Consider the following 27,805-nt stretch of genomic DNA (forward strand, 5'->3'; position numbering starts at 1 on the left):
CGCCTCCGCGCTGCCTCCGGCCGAGGGGGGAGCAGCGGGCCGAGGCGCGCGGTTGCTGCTGCCGCCTCCGCCTCCGGAGCATCGAGAGCCGCCGGCGGAGCTGGGGGTGCCCGGCCCGCGGCGCCGTCCGGTGAGGGGGGGGCGCGGGTGAGGCGCCGGCGGGATGGAGGAGCTGGTGGTCGGGGAGGCGGTGGGGCCGCGGCTGCTTCTTTGTGGAAAGAAAGTTTCGGTGCGGCGCGGCCGCCCCGCTGCCTGCTGGAGGAGGAGGAGGAGGGGGAGGCCGGGCCCCCGCCGCCGGGAGGGGCGGCTTTCGGCTGCGCTCCCCGTGCGGGCCCCCGCCTGCCCCGGGCCGCTGCGGCGGGGGGGCGCGCGCCCTGTCACCGGCCTCCCGGGCCCCTGGCGGTGCCGGCTTGGGCCTCCCGGGCGGCGGCGGGGGGCCTCGGCGGGGAGGGGGAGCCGGGCGCCGGCTGATCGCCCGGAGAGGGTTTCGGGGGGCTTTTCCGCCCCGGGTGCGAGCTCGCCGGTGGGGGGGAGCGGTGCCGCCGGGGCGGGCTGCCGGAGCGGAGGGGCGGCGGGTGAAAGGAGGACACAGCAGCGGGGGGAGCCCGGCGGCGGCATGGCTCCGGCTCCGCTCCTCGGGAGCCCTCGGGAGCAGCCGAGCACGGCCCCGGCCCGAAACGCGGCGGGACCTCTCGTCAGCCGGGCGCCGCGCCTGCCTCGGCCCCTGGGCTCGGCCCGGCGGGGCGCAGCGCCCGGGGGGCTGGGCCGGGACCACCTGCAGCTGAGGGGAACTTTCTTCGCCCTCTGTGGGCAGCAGGGGGGGTACGCGGCGACCCCCTTCTGCGGGAAAGCTCCGTGCGTGCCCCCAGGTCTTGCGGGGGGGGGGGGGGGGGGGGGGAAGGCTTCCCTCCCAGTCCGAGAGGTTCAGCAGCAGCGAGTTGTAAGAAAGGCTGATCTGACTCGGGCGTGAAATGCCCAGATCGTGCCTTGTGGACCTGTGGGCTTGTTTTTGTACTTTTTCATGTTGGGATGTTCGAGGGATGGGGTTTTTTTTTTTGAGTTCGTAGAGCAGAAAACCTTTTCTGCGTACAGAAAGAAGGAAACCCCATGCCCTGTTAGTGGTTTGGGTTTTTTTTTCCCCTCTCTTACGAGAACAATACAGGCTCGCTGTAAGCCTGCCCAAACATGGGCTGCCTGTTACTGCAGACTGGTGCGGTGCCCAGCGCGGCGGGGTCCTGGCTGGGCCAGGCCGGCGTGCGGGGAGAGCTGCGTGGCACCCGGCTCACGGTGCGGCGTTCGGGTGCCCGGGCTCTGCCACGGCAGGAGGGTGGGATGCTGCCAGCAGACCCGGTGCTCGGGTCCGTTGGAAGCAGCTGATGCTCCTCGCTTGTTGACTTCAGTCACCTGCGTGGCTCTTGGAAGTTAAGGTCGTTTGAAGTTTCCCATACTTTTTTTTTTTGAAGTGTTGGCGTCTGTATTTTTTTTTTTTTTAAAGAACTTAACTTGGTGATTGAATTGGAAGCCTGTGAGACATCTGAATGTCAGTATGAAGACAACTCTCTGTCTACGTCAAAGATGAGACGGCACCTTACGTTACACGCCATGAAAGGGTCCCAGACAGCAGCGTGCACCTTTAGCCCGAGGAGATGCCACACAAACCTATCTGTCTGCTTTGTGCATTTGCAGTTAGGTCTTCGTTGGCGGGGTTTCTCTTCTGAGGCGTTTTTTTTTATCGTCACTGCATACAGGGTATCATATTTGATATTGCAAACTCGAAATTGTTCACCATAAGTTTATGGTGGTTTTGATGCAAAGGTGCAATAGCAGAAGGCTTGAAAGAAACAAGTTAGCTGGTGGAGGGGGTTGGGTTAGTTGCTAAGCACCCCAATCAGACCTTTCTTTTTTCTTTTTTTTTCTTTTTTTTTTCTTCTTCCCCCCCCCCCCATACTATCTTTATTGAAGAAGTTGCAAGGGGGAAGGGAAGTAGGAATTAACTTTTTTTCCCCCGTAACCTTTTCAGTTGCTGGTTTTTATTTCAGTGCTGGTTGAATTACTTGTGTAATTTGCTCACCTGCAGGAAACATGAGGTCGCAGTATGTCACGGCGCCCACAGTCACTCTCCTTCTGTTCCTGCTGTGGATCCAGTCGTCAGCGGGCTGCAATAAGGCTCTCTGTGCTAGCGATGTCAGTAAATGCCTCATACAGGTACGCGTCGTGTTTCCTTTATTTGCCATTAAGCTTTTAAGAACCAGTTCTGAAGCTGTGTCTTGAAAAGATCCAGTCATACAAATAACCAGTATTTTATATTAAATAATGGGGGTTTTTTTAAAGAAGTTAATTTGGTCTCCTGCACATATAAATGCAGATGAACAACCATTTCATAGATAATATTAAGTGCTTGTGTGTAGGGGCGTGTTTCTTTTTTTAATGGAAACGTTTTGAAATTGACGATTATGATTGCTGGGTTATAGTTAGAAGCCGCCACCAGTCACGCTGTTAGTTTTCAACCTCCTTCTTTATTAGTGATACTATGAACCAGCAGCAATTTAAAACAGACATTTTATTAGAAAGACTTCCGTGGGCAGCAGTTGGGTTTTTTTAAAGATGTCCTCAATACTAGAAGTTCAAATGTGCTGACAATGTTCCCATATCTGAGGTGTTCCCCTTACCTGTTCCCCTTAACTTGCAAATCTGCCCACTTTCTCAACTCTCCCGGCCCAGGCAGAGGGTCAGTAGCAGATGCCTGGTGCTCTCTGTAACATCAGGTTTGTACCTGGTGGGAAGATGCCTGAAAACTCGGGTGAGAGAGCTAACACGAGTAGGGACCGAACTTGTCGTAAGAGTCCTGAGGTGCATTTGGAAAAGCTTTTTGATCAGGAGAGACCTATGGCTGCTAATGGTAGTGAGCAAGCTCTGAAAGTGTGTGGAGCTACCTACAAAAAAAAACCCCAGAAGAGGAACTATCCAAACCAAATACTTAGGAGTTGAACTGGTGGGAAATGGATGTTAAATTCAAATCCAGATGCTGCTTTTGACTGTGTGTGTGTCTGCAGTGAAAGAAGCAGACTGAGACCAGGTTGCTCTTCTTGGAGCAGGAGTTAAGAGGTACAGTGTGCAGCAGAACAAAAGTACCATTTCTAGCAAAATTACAAGCAGTTCTGGTAACTACCAAGTATTTATTTACTAATGGTGTATTGAGCAGGCTTCTTGACTCCATGCTGAAAAAAGGAGCTTTCATGTGGGCAGTTGCAGCTTCTTTAAAATAAACTGGTTCTTACTGCCTGTTTGTAATTGGAAATGCAATAGCAGAGAGTATCACATGCTGGTAGTGTGCTAGTACGCTTGCTGTAAATGTATGGTCACAGTCTGAAAAGTGATGCAGAAGTGGCACGAAGCATTTCCATGTTTACTTCAGTTCATTGACTTCCGTATAAAACTTGCCTGGATTACACATAAAAATGCTTGCTGGATTCACAGATCCATCCTGTGGAATGAAGACTGACTGTAGGCTGAACCGTCTTCTTTCTGGTTTCTGCACTGCCATTGCTTAAAGAAAAAAAAAAAAGGAAATTGCTGCTTCTCCTGGCCCCACCATGGTCTGTGGAGTCGTTACATACAGCAGCAAGAAAGAGGCTTTTGACGTTTACCTTTTGAAAGGTGATGGCAGTGGTTTTGCTGGTGCATTGGGCATTGTGCACTGTGACAAACTGATGCACATACAAGTTCCTTCTGTTGCACTTTTTCAGCCCACCTCTTAAGTGAGATGCTAGTTGGGGCATTGGACGTGTGAGGCGCTTAAATAACAGGTGCAGTGGTACAGATTTGTGGATTTAGGGGAGAGCTGTTGGGCCATATGAAGGGGAGAACAGGGAAAAGCTGTTGTCACCTGTTGTCAAGCTTGAGACGCTCAGCGTTTAATCTTTATTTGTGTGAGCTAGTCTGAATCGCGTACAGCCCGGGAGGAGAGGAGCTGATGCTGCCGGAGCCCTTCCTTGGCTGGGAGCAAGACGGCTGAGGTTTCGGCGCTGCGTGGACGTGGCTGACGTGACTGTTACTTGGATGATGTTGGCATCTCTGTGGCGACACAGCCCTGTGTGTGCAGAGAGAACCCTGCACTGCTTTTCTTGTTGTCGGTGTGTTCTCCCTTGCTCTGTACAAGTGATGTGGAATCCCTTTTTAAAGCATTTCCCAAAAATGGACATCGCGTGCAGTTCTCCGAGACCCTGGAGTAGCGCGGGCCGTGTGAGTTGTGTACAGTTACCGGGGAATGCCGCTGTTCCTTTGCACCGTCTGGCTGCTCTCCTCCTGCAAACAGGCCTGACATACCAGTCAGTATTCATTCTTTACAGAAGAACAGATCAGGTCAGACTAGTCTGATTGTGGATATGAAGACTCCTAAAGCTTTGACTTAAAGCAGTTTTCATCTTGCTTCTTGGCTTTCTTTAAATCCTCAGTGCTGTTGTGGCAGAAGCGCTGTACTGCTACGTGAAGTGTGTGTTGTTTCTTAGGTAGGTATAAAAGTAGAGCATATCCATGCAATTTTTGTGCCCTCAAAACTCTTCCTTCTGGAGAAATCCGAACTTAAAAATAGAATACTTTGTTGAGTGAATTTGCTTGACTATTGCATGACACTTTTCCCTAACCTATTTTTATAACTGTGCTAGTTTGGCAAAATCTCTGGCTTGAAACCAAGATAATGTCACTCGAAGACAACTCGGGGAGCAAACAGAATGTGAATGTTTGCCATCTGTGTGCAGAAAGTGAGGCTGCCTGCCTTAGAGGCATAATGAGACAAAAGACCCGCTCTCTCAAAAAGCATGTGGTTAGCGCACGTATTTTTGCCAGCATGACTAGAAGTCAGTACAGTCATTACTGCCCCTCCTTAGGAGCTGTTTTGCTTAAGGGTGGTCCCTACATAAATATTTATTTTCTTAGATCCAGAACAGAGCATGAGATCAACAACTCGCATGCGTTCAGCTTTCCTTTTACATCTTGAGGCTCTAGCTTCACTGGTGCTCTCGTCATCTACTGCTCGTATTTTCTGTAAGCAAAGACCTGGAGGAAAACAGCTTGAGCCATCTCTCTGCATAAGCTTAGCCTTTGCAAAAAAAACTTTGTGGCTTCCTGTAGTTGTTGAAGGAGTTGTGGACAAGACTTGGGTGTGTAGGCAGAGTGGGACCACAATGTTAGTTCCCTTGAAGGCTTTGGAAGTAGCTCCTTCCCGCATCTCTGGGACTGGGGCGTTGAAGTCAGTAACTGACTGTTACCTTGCTTTTCAGGTGGGCCAGCGAGCCCTGGTTGCACACGCCGTGCCTATTGCAGTGTTTATTCTGGCACATCTGTTGTTGACTTGGCGACATGGGTTGTTGCGGTGTTTCCATGTGTGGGAGAGATGAGAAGGCCGGTTACGCTCGCAGGGCGGAGTGGGAGCGTACTGTGTCCTTGCAACATGGAGGAAATCCTTGAAGGCAGAAACCTCTCGGGTGGAATGTTCCCACAACTGTCCGTAGCAAACGGGTTTGCGGCGAGTCCCAGGCCGGATCTTGCGGTGCGGAGCTGCCTGCAGCAGTCAGGCTCGGGGGATATGGTGTGTTGTGCTGGAAGCCAAGCTTTGCCGTCTCATCTGCAAACAGCTCTAAACTACTGTATGTAGGAAACAAACAGTGCTGTAGTTCAGGTGTGGATTTCAGGTCTTTCTAAAGAGGGGCGGTTTTCCAGAGAACGTAGAGTTTTCTCTCCAGAACACTACATGCCTGCAGTCACCTTGGCTGGTGCGGTATCGTTCCGATTAAAATCTCGCTTCATCTTTGTCTTCACCTCCTGTTAATCTTGTGTACAAACTTGTCAGCTTGAAAGGATTTCCAAGACTTTTTAGCCCTGTGGTATGAAACAAACACCACTCCTTCACTTCAGGGCTTAGGCATCTAAAAGTTACTTTTAGTGTGTATGTTGTAGCTGTGGTATGTAACGCAGCTGGGTGAACAAAACAGTTCTGGCTGGTTTGCTTCCAGGAGATTTTCTGTTATTAAACTGTTCTGGGAAAAAACATGAGCTTTTTTCTTTCACTCCCCCTTCCAGTTTGCAAAGATGTTGCCAGTGCCTTCAGGTCCTATTTCTCACTGCACTGAGAAAATAGTCTCTGTCATTTCAAGAAAGCTTTGAAAAAATGGAGATGTTAAGTACCTTGTAAAAATCTTGATTTGCTCTCTGGAGCAGAAGTATCTTTATTGTATGAACATGCCTCCTTCCTACTTAATGCTGTATTTTTAGACCAAGAGGCTTATTTCTTGCCTAGCAAAATACATTCTCCGATGCACCTTCAGTAGTTCAGCTTGGGAATTTGCCAAGTTGACTTATGAGTAATATTTTCTTCCACTGACGCCTCACCACCCCCAGCTATCAACAAGGAACGTTTCTCATTCTGCCTCACTTCACCCACGTCTCATGTAAGCATTCTTTTAAAAAGATGTATCCAGTACAAGTATCCAGTGCGGGTGAGTCAGGCAGAAGGACTCAAGAGTGGTTAGGGAAACCACGTACATGCAAACACATATATGGAAAAACATACAGTTATTGCCCTGAAGAGACAGTCGAACTGTGAGGAGGAGGGAGCTGGAGAACTGTGCAGAAGACTAATTAGGTTGCTCTTTCTTCCCTCCTCCCCCTCCAAGTTAAAAAAAAAAAGTAAAAAAAAGAAAAATAAAAAAAAAGAAAATTAGAATTTACAGTGCTTATAAGCCCTTCCTATAAAAATAAAGTTGTTAAAATACTGGTAGGTATAGCGATGATATCCCAAGCTAGTGCTTATACATATCGAAGCTAAGCAGAATTTTTTTTATTGTGTTGCAAATGTGTAATTTAAGGTTACATTTAATTCAGTGAGAGTGCTGTTCTCTTAGACTCACAAAGTGCGATCTATAAAACTGAAACAAATTGGTGAATTTGCTGGCTTCGATTCATGCATTACATTTAATAGTTTATGGAGAATCACCTCTTCCCACATACTGGCTTGTTGTTGTTGCAATGTCTTTAAGAAGTATGAAGTTGTTTGCCCAGTTTTACTGTTGAAGAATCAAATATGTAGGATATTTTTAATGCTAATATGTATTAATACTATTCTTTGGCCGAGTTAACAGTACTTTACTTGTGGTTGTTTCTAAAGTAGTTTTATCCAGGCTTTTTGTTCTCAGGGCTGACACAATCTGTTTATCAAATGGTAAGATAAATATTTTAGAAATGCATCACTCATTCACATAAGTCATCTTTCTAAGTTTGTGGTGTCTCGTCTTGTGGAAAAAATTGTATACTTTATTAATGAGCCTGTTTTTCATCTTTCACTTGGAAACAGCATAGTAATAGGTGACATTAATAAACTTTGAGGATAAAGAAGTAAAAAATCTTGGTAGTTTTCCACTCTGTAAAGAAAAATTAAAGGCTTACTAGGGCTGCGTATTGTAAAAATGCATGTGGAGCAGGAGTTCACGCTCGATCACTCAGCAGGGCAAACAGTTCAAGCTAAGCTGCAGGCAACAGCGTTGTCTCAGCATTGCGTACAATATGCAGCAGTTTGTCAATTCTGTTGATCTGCTGGCTTCAAGGAGATTTGTGATCTGGGATGAAACGAATGGAAAACACCAGATCAGTGTATTTATACTGCATTAATACATTGTAGCACATGTGCAGTGGGTTTGGGGGTTGGTTCCATTTTTGTCCAGAACTGGGAGCCCTGCAGCTTCGTTTGCTGTGTTCTTAAGCCCTGTCCCCAGCGGGAGCTGGCTCTGGCCTCTCGCTCCAAAATGCCCTTGGCCGTGTCCCGTGGGCCTGCGTGAGTTGGTGCAAGAGAGGGGCGGTCCCTGTGCAGCTCCACAGCCTGTGGACGTCTGCGGTTGCCGGCGTTGCAGAAGAAAGAGGGAATGGGGGTGGCACGCCATCCGGCCCATCTCTGTGCCTTGCCTTGCCTAGCAAATGTGGTCCTGATGTTTGGTGTAAAAATGCCTGCTTCCTCCCCTGCCTGATGCTCCTTAACAATAGCAAGCAAAGGGTTATTTAGAAAGTGGAATTTTGCCCCCTCATCTTCTTCCCAAAGCGCTACAGAAAGCCTGTGTGGGTGACGTTTGTGCCTGCCTGCAAGGAGCGGTGTCCCTGACCCACCCGTGGCTGGCTGAGGTGGAGCCTCGGGTGATGACTCCGGGTTAGGGGATTTCCATGCCAAACCACCTTCCTGCCCTTCCCTCCTGTCCGCATGCGTCTCCCGACCATGCCGCGCAGCAGAGATTTGCCGATGGCGCTTCCAGTAAAGCTGAAGGTGGGAAGGATCCCGTGGTCAGTGTTTCCAGTAACGGGATTTTGTTTTCTCACCAGTTGTGAGCTAGACAGACATCATCAAAACCAAATTCTTAGACAGGACGACCAAATGTGACTGCTTGACTGTCCACGTTTTGCACTGCGGCACGATTGAAGCCCGTATGTTACCGTCATGTAGCCACAGTCCTTTGGCTGAACTGGAGTTACTGGTATGGATTTGAGCTAGAGGGAAGGAGAATGCCTGGGTTTTAGATTTCCGTGTAGGCTATTTCCATGCTTGAGGTCCACAAGTCTGTCTTCAGCGGAACTGCTAAACCAGTGCCTTCAGGTTTAGGTAATTTGAAGAGAAAGGTTTGACTTCTTGCTTCCACGCCTTTTCCGTTTTTCTAGCTTAATAACAGTTAAAGAAAAATGTGTATGCATGCCATTCCGCTTTTAGAGGATCCAGAAGTCTTGGAAGTATCCCAAGGTGTTGATTTGGGGGGAGAGGAGCGAGAGGGTTGTTTTCATAATAGCAAGAATGAACCAGCTGGACCCGGGGAAAAGAAATAATCTGATCACTAATACTGCAAATGGAGAGTAATGTGTAACAAGCACTCAGGGACACACAACATCCTGTGGTCAGATGACTTAACCAAGAGAATCCGTGAATAGGTGTGATGGTAGGTGTTGGGTATCTTCTTGGGTATGCACATGCTGCTTATAGTAACTTCCTTTTTTAGCCAAATTATAACGTATGCATGCTATTTATATATAAAGAAACATCCTTCTTTGAATTTCCTGTTGTGGTGGGGGAAAACATTAAAAGAACTTGTAGATTCAGGCATACATAGAAGTGCACTCGCCTTTTCCATGGATAGGATTCTCTTTTCTTACAAATGCTGCTTAGCTGACTTCAGATTTGTCTTCAGAATTTCACCTTTGAAAAAAAAAAAAAATACTTGCAAAAGATCCTTTTGTAAACTAAGGTCGTTTCTTTGGCTGGAACTATTTTACCGTTTACTCACTGTATTAGTGTACTAAGCTTTTTTAATGCCGTAATTGGAGTTGCGGCTTGAGGAAGAATTGCTCTGCCGTGTTAGCGTTCTACAGCTGGGATTGCTGTGGTGTAATGAGTTTCTGTTGTTTTCAGGAGCTGTGTCAGTGCCGCCCTGGGGAGGGGAACTGTTCCTGCTGCAAGGAGTGCATGCTCTGCCTGGGCACACTTTGGGATGAGTGCTGTGACTGCGTTGGTAAGCTTGCATTTCTTTTGGATTTTCTTCTTTTTTTTAAATTGCTTCCTCCTGGCGCATGCTGAGCTCACAGTCTTGTAATAGAAGTAAAACATCAGGACGGAATCTGTGCTGTAAACATCTTCCAGCTCATTCTGTGGGTACTGAATAAATTACTGTGGGGAACCAAACATTTGAAGGCCGTATCTGCTCTATGGAGCGAGGGTTGGAGGATTTTGCTTGGTTGGTGTCATCACAGCCAACTGTTAATTTTGTCTCTAAAACATAAACTCCATTTTTAATTGTCAGCTTGAGGAAGCTATGCAGTACCTGCTTCGTGGGGTTGGATGCTGTATGGAGGTTTCTAACTGTAAAGCGGATTGACAGATACCACGCAGGAACAATTTTAGGTATCAGTTCCCTTGTGAATCCTTGGGACTCGTAGTGAATATGCATGGCCCAATGTTTTCGTTGTTCTTTTGTTTGCAAAAGGAGCTCTTTGTGGAGTGGAAGAAAAAGGCATACAAGTCCTAACTGTAGGATTAGATGATAGTCCTGACAGGAACAGCATTACTATTAACAGGAAGTGCCTCGATCTCTACAAGTGAATGCTGCCCCTGCTTAAGGAGGATGTATTCTAGTTCTGTCTTCTGTTTCAAATGTATTGAAAGCTGCATCCTCCTGTGGTTGCTGGAAGTCTCCCTGTGCTGCTACTCAAAATACTTCTGGCTTCCATGAAAGGGAAGCGCCTGGAGTGTTGTATCTGCTCTCAGTATCTCCGGCTGGCCTGGGACTTCCCTGAATTCATGAAGGCAATTAGTGTCAAAATGCTCCTTCTGAGTGCAGTCCGTTGCTTCTCCTGTTCCATCATGACGTGAACGTGCTTTCTGACATCCTGCTTTCTGCTTGGTTCTGGCTAGCTTACCTTTGCTGTACTCTTTCAGTAAGCAGTGGAGTGGCGTGGTCCTGCACATGTGATTCTTCCTAACAGCATGAAGTGTTTTCAGCCCCTGCACCTGTGGAGGATGTACATGTAGAAAGAGGCCCTAGAGTTTGTTTTTTCTATTTGGTCTTGGTCTCCTTTAAAAGTGAAATATATGTCTCTCTGTCTCTCGTTCTCTTTGTTTCCCCATCCCCTTTGCCCTTCCAATGTTTTCTTGGTTTTTGGGACGTAATACTGTAAGTGCACTGTTGTCATATTCAGTCACAGGGGTGAGGAATAGGATAGTAGGGTATTTCCCTAGTTCAGAACCATTATCTGCTGTAGAAAGCAAGGCATAGCATGCTGATCTCCTCTAGGGAGAGGAAGAACCTACCTCTTGGGATTGTGAGGGAAAAAAAGCGAAGTCCACACACAGGGTTTTTTTCCTAAATCTGAAAATTACTCACTGTTCTGCTGCTCTTTCCCATGGTGTTATGCAGGAGAGAAATTAACGAGGTTTTAGGTTCAGTTTCCCAGTACTGAGGAAACTTGAAACATCTGGTGGTTCTGTGGGTGCCTCAGACCTTGTTAGTTTTGTGGTATGGTCCTATTCTTCATCTCTGCAGTGTAAGGTCATCCTTGCTGTAGCCTTATTTCATTGAGGAAACAGGAGTGCATGCCCTGCCCAGCTTCCTGGAGACGGTTCTTTGCTGACACTTCGGCTGATATTTAAGTCTTTATAAGCTGATCACATCTGATGTAAAAGCAGATACGTTGTCATGTCTTTCGGGTCATTTCTGCTCTGAGGTCAGGAATTACCTCCTACCTTCTAGCATTAATTTTACTTCTGGTCAGTTGTTGTCCTGTGTTTTCTGTGGATCCTGTCTCTCTTCTCAGGCAGGCAGAAAGACGCTAGAGGAGGGAGAACAACAGGTTTCTCTTTCCTCTGTTTTTCTGAGATTTGTGAGTTAAGGTGGTCTGGTCCCTGATGTAAAGGCTTGTCTGCTTCCATTGTTTCAATAGCCCACTCCTACATCTTCTCATCCAAGAAAGGTGGATTGGGACTGTGTACACCTCTGGGGGTGGGCTAGAATCTCCATGTGAGAACTCTGATGCTGGAGGGGTACTTGGATTTTCAGTAGCAATATGTAGTAAGAGGCGGGTAAAAAGAGGAGGCAAAAGAAGGAAAAATACTTAAATCGAAAGGATTATTGTGTGGCTTGTTACAGTTGAATACATTTGCATTTCTTTCAGTTGCAGGAATGATAGCTCTAGCATAATGGCGTAGTTATGCTTTAAATTTTGGTAATCAAATTTTCTCTTAAATCATTGGCTTCCAAAGCAGTAACGTAGGCATGATTGTTCCTTACCAGTTGATCTTAAGTTAAGCTTTTTTATTTTTGCTTTAACCAAAGCTACCGTATTATAATAACTATTATAAAATTATGACAGAATCACAGAATGTTCGGGGTTGGAAGGGACCTCTGTGGGTCATCTAGTCCAACCCCCCTGCCAAAGCAGGGTCACCTAGAACAGGCTGCACAGGACCTTGTCCAGGCGGGTCTTGAATATCTCCAGAGAAGGAGACTCCACAACCTCCCTGGGCAGCCTGTTCCAGTGCTCCGTCACCCTCAGAGGGAAGAAATTCTTCCTCATGTTCAGACGGAACTTCCTGTGCTTCAGTTTGTGCTGGTTACCCCTTGTCCTGTCACTGGGCACCACTGAAAAGAGTCTGGCCCCATCCTCCTGACACCCACCCTTCAGATATTTATAAGGTCCCCCTCTCAGCCTTCTCTTCTTCAGGCTGAACAAGCCCAGCTCCCTCAGCCTTTCCTCGTAGGAGAGATGCTCCAGTCCCCTAGTCATCCTTGTAGCCCTCCGCTGGACTCTCTCCAGTGGTTCCTTGTCAAACTGGAGAGCCCAGAACTGGACAGAGTACTCCAGATGCGGCCTAACTAGGGCAGTGTAGAGGGGGAGGAGAACCTCCCTCGACCTGCTGGCCACACTCTTCTTAATGCACCCCAGCAGATCATTCTTGGCAGCCAGGGCACACTGCTGGCTCATGGTCAGCTTGTCATCCACCAGGACACCCAGGTCCCTCTCTGCAGGGCTGCTCTCCAGCTTTTTTTTTTTTTTTAAATCCTTTTAAAAAATGGTAAGAGGAAAGGATCTTTATGGAAGAAGCGGTTACCCATTGAACTGAGCAATAGTTTCATGGTACCATCTTAAGATAATATTTTCATGGATTGATATGCACACATACTGTCCACATTCTGCTATAATTTGATAAACAGTCTTGATGTTATTTTTTTTCCTGTGTGTCCTTCTTGTCAGTGAAATTTATTTTCTGAATCCAGTGTGACGGAGGGGGCCTGTAGCAAGGCTCACTGGTTTTCATTTCACAGCATTAATAGAATGACATCAATTAAAATGTACGTTTCTTGATGTATCTATATGAAACTCTTACCTGGTTTGATATGTTCCTAGTTAAATTTTAGGTGATTATCCTTTATTACAGTTGTATGGTGAATATTCCCGGTGCTTACTAAAAGGTGATAATGCAGTGATAGAAATTTTTCGATTAAAGCAGTGAGTCCAGGAACGTCTGTGAACAGCAAACCTAGTTGAGAGGAGTAGGAAAAAGTTAACTGTTTATGGTAGGAGGTTTACAGAAGTGGAATTATTTTTTAGTGTGACCTGATGTTGTTTGGAGGAGGGGTGTTCTTTTTCCCCTCCCCTACATAATACTTGGCTCACCTTTTTTATAGGAGCAGACTATCATGTGTTGTTCTTATTACTAAATGCCAGTAATGCTAACCACTTGCTTGAGATTTGCCAGATCTCGTGCTAATCGTCACGGACAAACTTCACTCTGTTTTGTTCATTATGGAAATCCATCTACTTAGATTGAAAAGATTGTGGGTTTGTATAAGGCTCCAGTTAAACAAAGTTTCTGAAGCTGGAGTCCTGATCTATCCGCAGGGCAGGAGGCGCTTCTCTGGTTGTGTGGGGCAGGTAGACTTTGAACATTTATGTCCCCTATCGCTTTGATACTTTAAGGGTTGATGTGCTTTGTAGCTGTCTAAAACTGTGTCTGTGAAACTACCCAAAATGATATCCAGATGTACATGAGGAAAATGAATTTGTCTGTCTCTTGCCAGGTGTCTCCTTCTCTGGAGATATTCAAGACCCGCCTGGACAAGGTCCTGTGCAGCCTGCTGTAGGTGACCCTGCTTCGGCAGGAGGGTTGGACTAGATGACCCACAGAGGTCCCTTCCAACCCCTACTATTCTGTGATTCTGTGACTGCTGATAGTATTTTATGGCTTCTGAGTTTAAATAGCTATGCAAATACAACTTTTCTATTTAATCGTGGTTGTTTCAATGTTTGGATTAAATCAAGATACCATTCAGTTTCATTGCTAGTAATAAATATTAGTGTTTAAATGATTAATGAAAAACTGGCACCTGCATTGCACATCACAAGAACATTTTGTAGGAAGTGGCAAAGAGAAAAAAGATGACAAGGTTTCAAAAAAGATACCACAAAAGATGTTAGAAAATGAGGAAGAGGTAACCTGGAAATAAGCATTTTGCCTGTAGTGACCCCTCCAACTAAGCAAAATGAGGTTCATCTCAGCTGTCTCTGAGCAGGTGAAGTAATTCAGACTCTTGCTCGCTCCTGATAGTGATCTCTGCATCTCTGGCAGACAACTAAAAAGGCCTAGTGCACTGCTGCAGTGGATGAGACCAAATACTTGAATTGTGATCAAAAGTTTCATGTACCTCAGGACTTGTCAAGATACCATCTGTGTTCAGTCGTAAGCTTTCATTCTAGGTTTATGCTAGGATCAACTATACTGTGCTTTGTTTCTTTCCCCAGGGGAAACAAACCTTTCATTGAACTCTTCATGTTCTAAACTGTAGTGCTAGCATAAAAAGGGAAGCAGAGTGCTGTTTGGATGAGGTTTTTGTTTCCACTTGAATCTCACAAGTCGCAGGTGTGTTTTGTGGAAGTCTGCAGAGATCTGGAACCTGCCGTTGCGGAAAGCTCGTCCCGTTGTACTTGGTGGCATTTCTGCTGTTGAGCTAAGAGCGGGGGGTGTGTGAAAGGGCTCTGTTCCGCTTAGCGAAAAAAGCGCAGTTTTTAATTTCCTAAATATCCCTGCCTGTTTCAAGGAGAAGAGTTCAGGACATTCCATGTAACTTACTGTTTCGTTCCTCTGCAGGTATGTGCAATCCTCGCAATTACAGTGACACCCCTCCAACATCCAAGAGCACCGTCGAGGAGCTGCATGAACCAATTCCTTCCCTTTTCCGGGCGCTGACAGAAGGGGATACTCAGCTGAACTGGAATATTGTTTCCTTCCCTGTGGCAGAAGAACTGTCGCACCACGAGAACCTCGTTTCCTTTTTAGAAACAGTGAACCAGCCACAGCATCAGAACGTCTCTGTTCCAAGCAACAATGTCCACGCACCTTACTCCAGTGACAAAGGTAATGAGTCTAGTGTCTAAATTCCTAGCGTTTCCTCTTGTGTCTTCCAGGAGCCTTCTCAGTGCATCTTCTGTGCTTGTCTCTGCTCACTTCTTCTTTTCCCATAAAAAAGTCTCAGAAGTTCAGTCTAGTTTTGAGCATGACATAAAAAAAGGAGTGAGACAAAAGTACTGAGGAACATGGAAGATGGTGTTAAAGTGTCTGATGATCTTAGGAGACGCTGAACCACGTGAGTTTGTTACCTCTATAACTCCTTCTGTGGCACGAGGCAGGTGGTTCACATTATTTCATGTGTGCTGGCATGGTGTGTTCTTTGACTTTGAAGCAGTTACCTGTAGCTTGGGAAACAGGACAGACCAAAAACTGACTCCAAATCAGAGGTGGGCGGCTGAAACACATGGCTTCAGAGGTTTGAGAAAGCCACATGCCATGAACTGTTGTATTTGGAGTAGGTGTTTATTTTACTTTCGTTTAAGCTAGCATAACTTGAACTCTTTAGAAGAATGGTTTGTAGGAAATCCAGGATTGATAGTAAACCTGAGTGAGGTTAGCAAGATCGCTCTTTACGTTGAGGATGGATATGTGACCGACAGTCTTAAAAATAAGCAATTTGGGGATGAGGGTTCAACTTACGGACTCACTGCGCTTATTTTCTATGAAGTTTTTTATATTCTCACCTTCAGATTAGAGGACAGATTTCAGAATATTGTTTGCTGGGGGGGAGATGTGAAGCTTGAAGTAGTGACAGCAGTGGCATAAGCAAAATATTCTCTGCTTCTTGATTTCCAGACTAAACCTGAAATACTTTTCCCTGCAAATCATTACATCAGACTGAAAAGAATCTCATAAACAGTTCACGGTGGAATTGCTGCTTAATAGGGGAAAAAAGAGCATCTGATTTGTTTTATTAGTGTAATTAATGCTTTGCTTCCTTCCCAACACACACTTTAAATATTCTTAACCCCATATGTTGCTGTTGTGATGACTCTCCTATTTTATCAATGAAAGATACCCTAATTGATGGGCACACTGGTTTTCCATACCCTTGTAACCTTTGACCTAGTTACATTCCTGAGTAGGACTGCTGTTGATTAAATGAGATGGTAATGGCAACTTTTCTAATTTCCTTTAGTTAAGGTATGTTAGAAGAATAAATTAATTCCAGATCTGGGAAACCAGATGGTCAGAAAGCGTTTCATTCATATGTCTTTGACGTTATTAAAACGCTTGCTCGCTATTATGAGAATGATGCAGAAAGCCATGTTAAATGGCAAACCACAAAAAGCCCTGTGTGCAAACACTACAGTATTTAAAGATGTAAATTATACTTGGGGAAAAAAAGTACACTTGGAACAATCTTGAATATATCCCACTGTACTTGGGTACTGCAGCCCAGATGGCTGTTCCCTGACAGTCCTTTACTACCATACCAACAGGATGGGCTAATGATAGTTTTGGATTAAATGTGGAATTTGAATTGCATCTCAAGGGTGTGGAGGAGTTTTGAGTTGAACAACACACAAATACATAACGCTGCAATTTTTTCTTAGTCAAAAGTCTCCTTCATTTCATTTGCTAAGAACATATTAGAGATTAGGTTAAGAGAGCTTTCACTGGAATGATGACAGTCCAAAAACAACAGTTGTATTTGGAAATAGTTACCAAGTGCCACTGGCTTTCAGGCTTCCGTAGACGCTTAGAAATAAATGTCATAGCTGTTCTTTTAATCATTGACTGTGCCTCCTCCATCTTAGTGATTGGTGAAGAACTGGAAAAGGTAGAAAATGGCTTTCAATATACTGTACTTTAAGTATCTAAATATGTAAGCCTGTTGAGAAGTCTCTTTTCTTGGTCACAGTGTAGATAACTTTTTAGTGCTCTGCTTTTCCAGAAGTCATTAAAATCTGCTTATATAAACATGGATGATTCAAGCATTGAGAACAGAACATGGAAAGAAAAGTTGGCTGCTGGCCTCAGTCAGTTGATGTTTATTGTGGTGGAAGCAAGGATAACTGGGGAATTGTACCTCTTGTGTCGGATGTTGTGTGAGCCATGGGGTGGCATTGGTTTTGATAATTTTTTTTTTTAATGCGTTCATTGGGGAAGCAGTAACCAAAAGGTGGACGGGTAGTAGGTCAAGGGCTGAAGAGCCTTGCGAGCATGGGCACAGAGAGGGAGCCCAGAAGCTGCTGGAGCGTGATGGCTTCTGCCCATGCAAAGGTCAGTCACACACTCAGGTCACTGTGGTTTGACATGTGTTAGAAGAACCACTGAAAGAGATGGTGGGTCTGCGTGTGTGTATGTGTGTGTGCATGCTCACTTGCAGTAAATACAAGCTTAGCCTACAGTGGAGGAAACTGAAGACCATCTCTCTGCCCTTCTCCCCAAATGTGCTGCTACGCTAAAGGGCAGATCTTGCAAATGGGGACGTCCTTAAGGTGACTCGCTAAGCGGTGGTCTTCAAGGCCATGACATTCAGGGATTTGAAAGAATATTCCGGTGAGTGGGAACACAGATGCTTTATGTTTTCCTTACAGTGCTGTGCCTCCTCCATTTTGTGGTTTTTCCGTGGCTCCTTGCATGCTTCACTCCAGCATGGTGCTGGTAGCAGCCTTATTGCATTGCCTGTAAAGGGAGAGGGGCTAATGAGAGGTGGCTTTTGGTAAGGGGACAGTAGTCTCTGTGCTCTTTCTGGAACGCATCCCAACATTTGGAAAGGCTCTGCCTATAAATACCCTTTGTCACGCTGTGTAACACAGTTCTGATTTTAATTTCGACACGTGTTTGTGCAGGGGTCAACATTAAGCTGGTCCAGAGTGCCAGACTTGCTCAGTGCAGTTCTGGGTGAGTGCCAGGAGAAGCAGCACCAGCCACGGAAACCCACGAGCTTTGTGCCCGAGCGGCGTGAAGCCACTGGCCCCGGGAGGGCGGCTGTGGATCCGGAAGGAGGTGGGGTGCGGTGGGATATAAAGCATTCCTTTCTCGCCCCAGCCTACTGCGAGCCCAGCCACCAGACCTTGAACTTCCCCGTTATTATCTTAATGAGTGTCTTCCCTTTCCTCCTGTGAATTGACTTTTAACGGTTTAGCTGCCAAAGCATGCGTGCGCTGCTGGAGCTGCTGCAGTTCTTCATGTCAGTAGTTTCTGGCATTTGAGCTGCTTGTGATGAGCGAAGACAGGATTGTGATGATTATTAATCTAGAGCTGTATTTATACTTTATTCTTTTTGCTTCACTTTTAGCTGATATCCTCAAGAGCTCTGAACTGCGAGTTCAGATGTTTAAATAAGCTTAATGGTTTCAGATGATGACAGGATGTTGGCGAGAGAGAGAGAGGGGAACGAGATAATCTTTTGGCAAGTGATGAAACAAAATCTGTGTTGTAGCAAAGCGTTTCTGATTTACGCTGCTTGATGACACAGGGGATGGCGTCTGCTCTGCAGTTCTGCTCCCCTCCAGTTCCAGCCAGGTAGAGGAGAGCTAGAAATCCAGTCAAGTGCCATCTACCTCTGTAGGTACTCTAGGAAGAATTTGTTTGTTTCTTTCTTTCTTTTATAAGTTCTGATCAGCATAAAATAGTATGGCTGGTGGATGGACAGTTACTTTTTTAAAGTAGTTTTAGAGCTACTGATAGACCAGCAGACAACTGAACTTACAGAACACCTTTGACTTCAAAGGTGGCATACAGGGAATTGTCATTAACTGGGAAAGTTTTTTCACTTTGTAGGTAGGCATTTTTCCTTAACTTACAAGAACTGAATTGTTTTATCTTCTCCAAGTTGCTAAATTCCCCCATAGTGCAGCAAGACAGATCTCTCTTGCAGCACAGACAGTATCATAGCAAAGCCTAATGGAAACATGAGTCCATTTCCTCTGGTCATTTTGAACTTAGACTTGATTGTTGTTTCTCCTACACAACCTTTGTTGAATATGAATTGAGGGGGGAAAAAAGGTGAGAAACTCATGTTCTGGGAAAAAAGAATGCTGCTGCCACTTTCTCCCTCCCCACACCTGTAGTCTGTAGTTCTTATTGTGTGAAAACTGGCAAAATGCAAATGAAAGAGCTGTTACTGCACAAAGTAACATCCTTTTTGTCTACACTGAGGGAGCCAAGTGATGACTATGTAATTAGGTTCGTGGAGCAATTTAAATACCCTCCCGGAGTTAGGTATGTATTTTTTCCCCCTGTGTAACTCTGTTTCTGCAGCCTATAAAGAGGGATTTAAAGTGACGTGAGGAACTCTCCTGCCTTCAGTAATTAACGTGACGTGAGGAACTCTCCTGCCTTCAGTAATTCAACATCTACGTGGGCACACAGACACTGCTGAGGGGGGGACCAGGAGTGTCCCATGACGAACAAAGTGGTCGCTGGCCAATCTGACTCATTCACACCTGGCAACTCTCGGAACGAGCGAGACTTCAGCAACAGTTTGCTGGGGTATGCATGGAGCGTGTCCTCCAGCTGCCTACAAGAGCTGCTGGGAACCAGCCAGGTCTACTGCTGGCTCTGGCCTGCCGTATGCAGTCTGTCCTCTCCCCTTTGCAGAGTTTTTGGACTGGTCCTCTAAGACCTAATCCTCTTGGATTGTGTGCAAGTGGAAATAAACTTTCTTTTCCACTCTCCAGTCGGTCATGGTTAATGCCCTTGGTTGTTGCTGCCACCTTAATAAGGTTGAGGTCTGGCTTTGGTTCCCCGTTTTGGTCCTGGGACAGTGGTCAAGGAGATCAGTCTCTCCACTCTCACAGGGCCCAACTGCCGCCATCTGGTTCTGCCAGAGTTACGTGCCTGGTGCTGCCCATCTTCCAGTCTCCATCCCCCTGGAGATATCTTCACTCCTGCAAAGTGCACCTCGGTGTTACTGCTGAAGAAAGGCTGGTGCCTCCAGCTGGGGTGTGATGCAGAGAGAACATGCCAGGCTGAGTGGGTCCCCATGGGGAGGGAGCTGCTCTGGGCATTGCAGTCCTCTGAGGAGATGATGCTTGAAAAGAGGGTCCAGCAGAAGTTGTCTTTGTAGTGAAGAGCTACGTGGTGCCTCTGTGTGGGTCAGAACTACTGCAGAGATTCTCAGCAGTGCATTGAAAACTGGACGCTGCTGCTCTGAAAACAAGAGGAACAGCTGGGACTGGGGACCTCCTGCTACGAGGAGGAGTAGAAGGAGAACAACAGCCTTCAGGTGGACCAAGCCTGGACATTGAGCCCAGCTGTCGGAGGAATAGCAGAGGCGAGACTGCTCGGAGGGGGTGCCAGTCAGAGCCACTAGCTGCTCAATAAAGCATCCTGCTGCTGGAGGAGGAGCAGAGCTTGGTTTGCTTGGGATGGCGCTGCCGGTTGTGCCCATCTGCTGCCATATGTGTGCTCCGCTCTTCGTGTTACATTCCACAGGCTGTGCCTGTGTCCTGAGCCACCAGCGTACTGCATACGTTGGTTGGATTCCACAGAGCAGCAGGCAGGAACTTCAGGCACAGGTAGTCCAGTGTCATTGATGTTTGCATCCTAGAAATCACACACTGCTCTTCCACAAGAGTTTTATTTCAAGTTTCAGCAGGCATAAGCTGATGAATAAGCTGGTACCGTCACAGAGGAGGCTAACACAAAGGTGAAGGCAGGCGTCCCCTAATGCAGATGGGACTGGTCGTTCTCTGGTGTCAATACTGCAAGTGCTGGGAGCAGCTAACCCACCTCAGTGTGCCCAGCCTTCCTGACTGCCTTTCCTGACCTACTGGCTTTCCTTTGCGTGTTGGAAGTCAGAGTGCAGCGATCAAGGTGATAGCAGTGAGCACTTCTAGCCACGCTTTGGAGAGGACTCCAGATTCTTTAAAGAGTTTTTCTACTGTTGTCTAGAGAGAGCCATGGGTCATTATGCCTTCCCAAGCTGATCCGGAGACTAGGTCAGTCAGGTGGAGATGGCATCTGAAAAGCTGATTTTGCAGCAAGAAATCTTTCTGGATTAGCCAGGATTGCCTGTTTTGAGGCAGAGGCTGCGTGCCTCCAGCTGACACCTTCTACGACTGACCTTACTTAGAGCATTTGAGGTCAAACTTGGGAAGAAAACTACTTAAAAGGGATCAAAGGAGTGAACTGCAATTAAGCAAGAGGGTACAAAGAGTATGAATGCATCTTAGAGGGGCTTCTGTAAGGTTCCTGTGCTTGCACACCAGCGCTGAACTGGATGACTGATGGGACGCTGGTGCTTAGATCTCGTGACAAACACTGCCTGCAGACTCACCTCTACTTTTTCACACCCTACTCTTCCACTGAAAGCCTCCTGTGAGGTGTCGATGGGACAGATACCTGGGAATGCTTGGGCCTCCTGAGAGTGGAGGGTGTATGCTCCCTCTTGGGACGCAGGCAATCTTAGGTTTTTGTTGCTGGTGATGAAATGTGGTCAGCTCCTTGAGCGTTCTCAAGAACAAGATGGAGCTGCTGTGGGGCACCTAGGTGGATTCTTGCCTATGAGGGTGTAGTGGCTGCATATCCCTACTGCTATCCAGCTTTGTCTGAGCACTTCAGGTATATACCTGGCTGGTCACTGTTTACTTGCACTGCTGTAGCATACACTTGTGTTTTGCACTTTTTCCCTCCCCTCTGTGAATAAAGTATCCTTACTGAAGCTGCAGAGATCTTGGTTGGTTTTCGGCAGGGGTTTTGTTCTCTGAGAACTCCTCCTCTGGTTGCTGTGCCTCCCGGTTTATTATAAACGGTCATAGAAATTACATGTGCCAAGAATGGGACAGGACTTACACAGCCACGGTGTATTTTGTTGACATTCCCAGCAGTACTTCAGTCACTCCATGATTTCTTGGACAATTGCAGCGTTACTCACAGCACAGCGTTCCTGGGAGCAGGAAACTGCTTCAGCTATGGGTCTGCACTTCGTGCCCAAGATCCTTATTGCCTCTTGCACTGGGTAATGTGTCCGCAGGAAGTGTGCATCAGTTCAGAGCCTGAGCAAGGCAGGTCATGCTCTCTTGCTTTTACTGGCCTGGCAGCATGTCCTGTGACCCTCTTGCAGCTGTTTAGGTAATAGTAAAATAGTTTGACAGTGACCAGGGTTCCCTCACACGTGTTTTGACAAATGATAATTCTTAAAAAGGGTAGGCAGGGTTTCCAGATGTCAAGGAGGAGGACGCGTCCATGGAAAAGCTGGCAGGTACACTGTGCTCTCCTCTGTGTTGTGCTGTCCCTTGCTGTGTGCCCGTAGAGATCATCTGTTGTTGGTGCTGGGGAAACTGACTGCATAGATCTGATGGGGCTTGTAGGGTGGCAGAGACCCTTGCTGGCCTCAGCTCACCCTTGGACCTCACCTTAGGAGCTTGCCATGAGACGTGTGTACTACTGAGGCTGCTAACCTGTGGGGCACCGGTGTTTTGAAGGGGAGGCTCTGGTGCACCCCAGCCTCCCAAGACTTGCTCACAGCTGAGAGACTGAATAAACCCTATGGCTAACAACTGCTCCAAGAGTCCTTTGGTTACTCGCCCGTCTCAGTATCTACATAATCATTCAGAAAAAACCCCACTGTCTTGATTTACCAGTTACATTTGGATTATACTTTTTTTAATCCACATTGGAATGTAGGTCGGTATGTTTCTCCTGGATCCACGCACTGTAAGGAGTAATAGGCTAGAAAGCCCCGTGACATCCCCCGCTCACAAATCTGTCTGTTGTGTGCAAGTGAGACGTGCACGTTTGCAGATGGCTTTCAGTTGTGCCTTTCCCCAAAGCCTGCCAAGTTACGCTGGGGGCAAATGTGATGCAATCAAGGTCCTTTGGAGGATGAACAAAGTTACGGTGTAATCACCCTGTCAGCGCAGAAGGAAGTTGGTAGAATTTGTCAGCTTGGAGATCTGGAAGTAGACTAGGAAGGGGTGTTTTTGTTTTACAGTTGTGGTGAATGCTTCAGGTCCAGTTTGAGGTTGCAACACCAAAATTCATGGCATTTCAGGTAATTGCGTGGATGTTAGAAGAATAAAGTCGACACTTAGGCGGAAGAGGTTTCTTAACCTTAGTAGTAAGGCTGGTGGTGTTGCTAAAAAAAGAAGAAAAAAGTACACAGTTTCAAGCTGAGGGAAACGTGATTCTCTAGCTCGGTGATTTAATGTGGCTGAAGAATACTGTCAAGTTGTGGTGGGGGAGGAAATGTTTACACATAAATAAGTAGGTTTTGGTGTTTTTTAAATAACTTCTCTAAAACAGGTTTTATCTGATAGCATCTAGTAACTGCTGGCAACTGTGGAAGTGGTATCTTGGTGATAAAGATGTTACTTTCAGACGACACATGCTTGCTGGTTAATTTGGCATAGCCCATCCTTACGCTTTAAAAGGTATCCCTCATAACTGGGGGACACAAAAAAAAAACCCCAACAAAAACATTCATGCTGGTGATTGTAGAAAGAAATTAATCCAGAGGCAGAGCAGACAGCAGGTTGAATTGTAGACACTGACAATGTGAAGTGGATAGATCGCACCTTGGGTCTCTGTCTCCTCTCTCTGCTTCCACTGTCACCTGCTTTTTAATTCCTGCCTCATAGTCATGATGATTTGCAACCCTACTTCAGAAGCTGCACGTTTAGTTAATTTGTAACTAACCTTTAAAAATACTTGAAGACCTTTTAAACCAATTTTCTTTTCCCCTCTTGGTTTAGAACACATGTGTACTGTGGTGTATTTTGATGACTGCATGTCAATACATCAGTGCAAGATCTCTTGCGAGTCCATGGGAGCGTCCAAGTACCGATGGTTTCACAATGCCTGCTGTGAGTGTATTGGGCCAGAATGCATCGACTATGGCAGTAAAACTGTAAAGTGTATGAACTGCATGTTTTGAAGCAGGAAAATTGTAATATAGCAATACTGAGGCCAAAGTAATCTCTCTCGGTTAGAGACTGGGATTGCAAACACTGCGTTTTGGTGGAGTGCCTACTGGTTGCAATTAAATGTACCTGGCTGAAAAAAGATGTATAAAATCTGAAAACTTTTTCCTTTTTTTTTTTTTTTTTTCAATTCATGTAAGCAAGGCTAACTAGTAGAAGTTTCAACACTATGTTTTAGGTTTATTTTTCTTTATTTCTGCTCGAATGGTACAGCCATGTTCATCCTTGCCGTTCTGATTGTTTTACTTTGATTTGAAAGTATTGACTATACTGGTTTTCAGAATGTAGAACTATATCTAGTAGTTTAGAGTAGGGAAACCTTAGGAGTGTGGTAATGAGATTCCCATTAGCTAAGTTCAACAACTAAATGGCTGCTAAGTTGCAGGGGGTGGTTGTTCTCTAGGGACTGGGGGTTTTGTTTTAGTTTCTGGTTTTTGGGGTGGTTTTTTTACTTTATTACCTTCCAGTTTTTGAGCTTAGCCTCCTGTTGTGAAAATGGTGTTTGGGGAAAGAGAAAAATTCATGCTTTCTCTTCAGGTTCAATGCATGGGCTGTCGTGGATAAAATCCTAACTTCATAGAAGGGCTGCCCAACAAAACACTACGTACAGGACACTTTTCTTCCAAGTTTCATGTGCTCTGCTGTCATAAGTACATTGGGGCCTATGCTGTGTAATTAATATATTAAAAAAAAAAATTTCAGTCTTCTCTTAGAGACCAAAATAAAGCCCTTAAGTGCAGTTGTATCTCCCTCCTTCTGCACTGCTCTCTAGGGTTGCTTACTCCCTGAACGTTCAGTCCAGTAAAGGAAACATGAAAGATTATTAAGGATTTAATGACTAAATGAATAAAGAAGAATGAAACGACGTGAACTAGCAAGTGGTACAGGGTTACCAGTTGAGTGGCTGTCAGTAGGCGTGTTCCCATCTAGTAGTTTGCTGTGAATATTTATTCCAAAACATCATTCCCCCCCCCCAATGAAATGTTGTCACTGAAGAAGGGAAGATGTGTCCGCAAGGGCAAAATTAAGATGTTCTCAGTTTAGAACATTCTGTCCATTTTTCTAAGTAAGAGTTTTAATATGTTGACAGTTACATAGCAGTTACTATGACCCAGTTTAGGTCTCCATTGATAATGGTACTAAGTACAAGGATAAAGTGTGTAAGTAGTTAATGATCAGCTTTTGGTATTTATAATGTTGTGGGTTTTAATTCCTTGAAATTGCTTTTAATGCATATAAGCATATGCACACACAAAAAAGAATTTGACTATTCATGTTTCTCTCACTCACCTCAGTCTAGAGGGATTAAACTGTTTTCTAGTCACACCTGTCTATCTGTACCATGTACAAATGAAAGCAGTCATTTTAAATTTATTTTGTTGAAAAGTTTGCCTGAATGTTTTTTTTCTTTTTTTTCTCATGATACGGTTCTTTCAATGATGAAATAATAATAAAAAAAATCTACTCTTGTGAAATAACGTTACTTTCTTCAGTCTCTTTTTCAGCTGTAAAGAGGTACTTGAAAGATAAATGTTTATTGTTTTGAACTAGTGGATAATGGAATACCTTCATACTTTAAACTTCCAAGTGATAAAAAATTATAGACCTGAATAGAAAAACTTAGCTTATCATGAAGGGAGTTCTTCTTCCTGTATTTGACAATACACATTATCTTTTCTTCTACTTGAGTTTCTTTAAATGAACGGAGAGAAATATGTTAGAGCAGCTGTGACTGTTTTTAGCTGGAGGGTGATGCATCGTTGTTCTTGACCGAGACAGGAGACAGTAAGCGTTGCCGCAGGTCATTAGCATGCATCGGATGCCTGCAGTGTTAAATTATTGGAAGCATGGTGGTAGTTCAGAATCTTCTTGGAGGAAAAACAGGGCTGATGTTTCTGGTCAGGCACCTGCTGCCCCGTGGATGTGTGACATCGTCTCCATTTACATCATCAGAATTTCACGGTGAGGTGACATCGGGGTGGGGAGCGAGGACAGGCCTAGCAGTTGTCCAGGAAACACTGTGGGGAGTGGCATAAAAATGTAAATACAGTTGTCTGTGTAATGGCCTGAGAGAAGGTAGTGAGGAGGCACACTTTCTGGGACTTGCCTTATATTTTGTAATTCCTGATGTTGTCTAGAGTTTGCTGTAGGTGTTGTATGTATGCAAATGTCATACAACAACATCCAGTGTATTCTATTACAATGAGTGTTTTAAGAGGTATTTTAATAAAAAGACATTACTGGTTCATGTGTTTTCTTTCTCAAGATTTTCTCAGGACAAATGTTACCAGGAAGCATATTGTAGAAGTTACTGATCTAGGTGGATGGAGTAATACAAAGAATTAACTCTTCAGCATTTTTTTTTCCAAAACTAAAATTGTAATTTTAGGGGTTTTTTTCTTTACATAAATGAATAAAATAGAATTTTATTAATAGTCAAAATGTTATTTCTGACAAATCTAACCATTTTGGAAAGTTGTTTATGTAGTCTTACTCATTTTGCAAGAAAAATTGTAATTTATTTTGGGGGCTCTTACTTCACCTACATCTGGATACCAGCAAACCATCACCTACATAAGTGCTTTAGAATACTTAAGAACATGTTTAAAAAAAATTTCTGGCTAGGAATCTTCTCCAGGTAAAGCAGCAGACAGTTTTATCCCTGTCCTCCGGGATAGAATTGTAAATTGCTGAATTTAAAGGGAAGTAAAAGGGAATTCATATAATAAGAAATTATACAAATCCCTAGTCTGTTGGGCTTCTGACTGAGAAGGGGTTGAAGGCCTTTTGTTACTCTTTCTCTAAAAATAGAGAAAGTTTTTGTTTAGTTGCCTTGGGTTTTGTTTGGGGGATTTTTTTTTGTGTTTTTCCCCACAGGCACTTGTTGCTCCAAAAGCATTGACACCATGCCGAGAGTGAGAACAATGGCCATAATGTGATATTGCTCTCCTGTCCTGTGCATGTAATGGATTTCACATCTAGTACTTAAAAAATAAATACAAGAACACCTGCTTGTGTCTCCAATAAACGTATCTGTGGTCTCTCCAGTATCCATCCCAAAGTGATGGCTACTCTCGTACCTGGCTCCCAAGCCTCCCGTCCCGCTGCCTGGCTGGGCTGGCTTGATGTTTGCTGGCCATCGCACACTGACACACGGACCCACACAACACACAGACGCTCCAGTCTCTCCAGCCACAGGCACCCGAGATGTGCGGGCCCCTGTGACTCGTGGTCCCCTCTGTGGTGGCTGGCACTTATGCCTCCATGCACACAGCACAGAGGCCCTCTCACCCAGGAGGAAAGTTTAATGAGAAGACGGGACAGACTGTGGTGATGAGTTTGTTCCTCCCCAAACACCCTGATCCCTCCCTTTTCATGCTTTTGATCCTTCTACAAATCCCGTAGTAAGTCTTGCGCGATCCCAAAATGCTCTTCCCCTGCGTCCCAAGAGTCCCATGCTCCTGTAGGTAGTAACCCCCTAACTCACAGTGATGGCTGCCATGGGACAGCCCTGGGAGGGGCTCCCTTCTCTGGGTGCTGTTTTTGGGTCCCCCACCAGCCATTGTGCCGCTGCACTCCTTTGTGCTCGTGGAGAGGAGCGTTGATCACATTTTGCTGATCGTAATGTGTGCTGGGTTTTGCAAAAGAAACACCTGTACCAAGGTTTGCCATGTGCTTGTGGCATGACATCTTTCACCAAGCAGTACATCGTTAAACGTTGTGCTACTCACATAGCAAAACATGCTTCGATACGAAACATTGCAAAGAACAAAGCAAATCCCTTTCAGACAAATCTGTCCAAGATCCAAGGCTGCCAGGACCCAAGTTTACTTACATCCTCTTCGTTGCTTAAGTATTTTAAAATTTTCTTCTTACTGCAAAGATCTTGGAATGGTGTGACTCCGCAGCAGTGCACACGGTAGCCGTATAGGCAGAGTTCAGTGTCCTACAGCTTGTGTGGCTCTCTTCTGCTGCGCAGTACTTCTTACAAATAGCGTACTTC

At 45.5% G+C, this 27,805-nt stretch overlaps 1 protein-coding gene across 2 annotated transcripts; it reads left to right on the forward strand.

Moving 5' to 3' along the window:
• Positions 1-26,739, forward strand: TWSG1 (twisted gastrulation BMP signaling modulator 1). 2 transcript variants are annotated; one of them, XM_075416468.1, is made up of 6 exons: positions 1-130; positions 1,496-1,685; positions 2,078-2,205; positions 9,437-9,536; positions 14,666-14,932; positions 23,575-26,739. In XM_075416468.1, exons 3-6 carry the CDS (start codon positions 2,083-2,085, stop codon positions 23,754-23,756), a joined length of 672 nt encoding a protein of 223 aa, XP_075272583.1. In that variant the 5' UTR covers positions 1-130; positions 1,496-1,685; positions 2,078-2,082; the 3' UTR covers positions 23,757-26,739. The 2 variants fall into 2 exon arrangements, with proteins under 2 accessions (XP_075272583.1, XP_075272582.1); XM_075416467.1 differs by lacking the exon at positions 1,496-1,685.
• The last annotated feature ends 1,066 nt before the right edge of the window (positions 26,740-27,805 follow it).

Source organism: Opisthocomus hoazin, chromosome 3, assembly GCF_030867145.1.
Source record: "Opisthocomus hoazin isolate bOpiHoa1 chromosome 3, bOpiHoa1.hap1, whole genome shotgun sequence".
Classification (NCBI taxonomy): Eukaryota; Metazoa; Chordata; class Aves; order Opisthocomiformes; family Opisthocomidae; genus Opisthocomus; species Opisthocomus hoazin.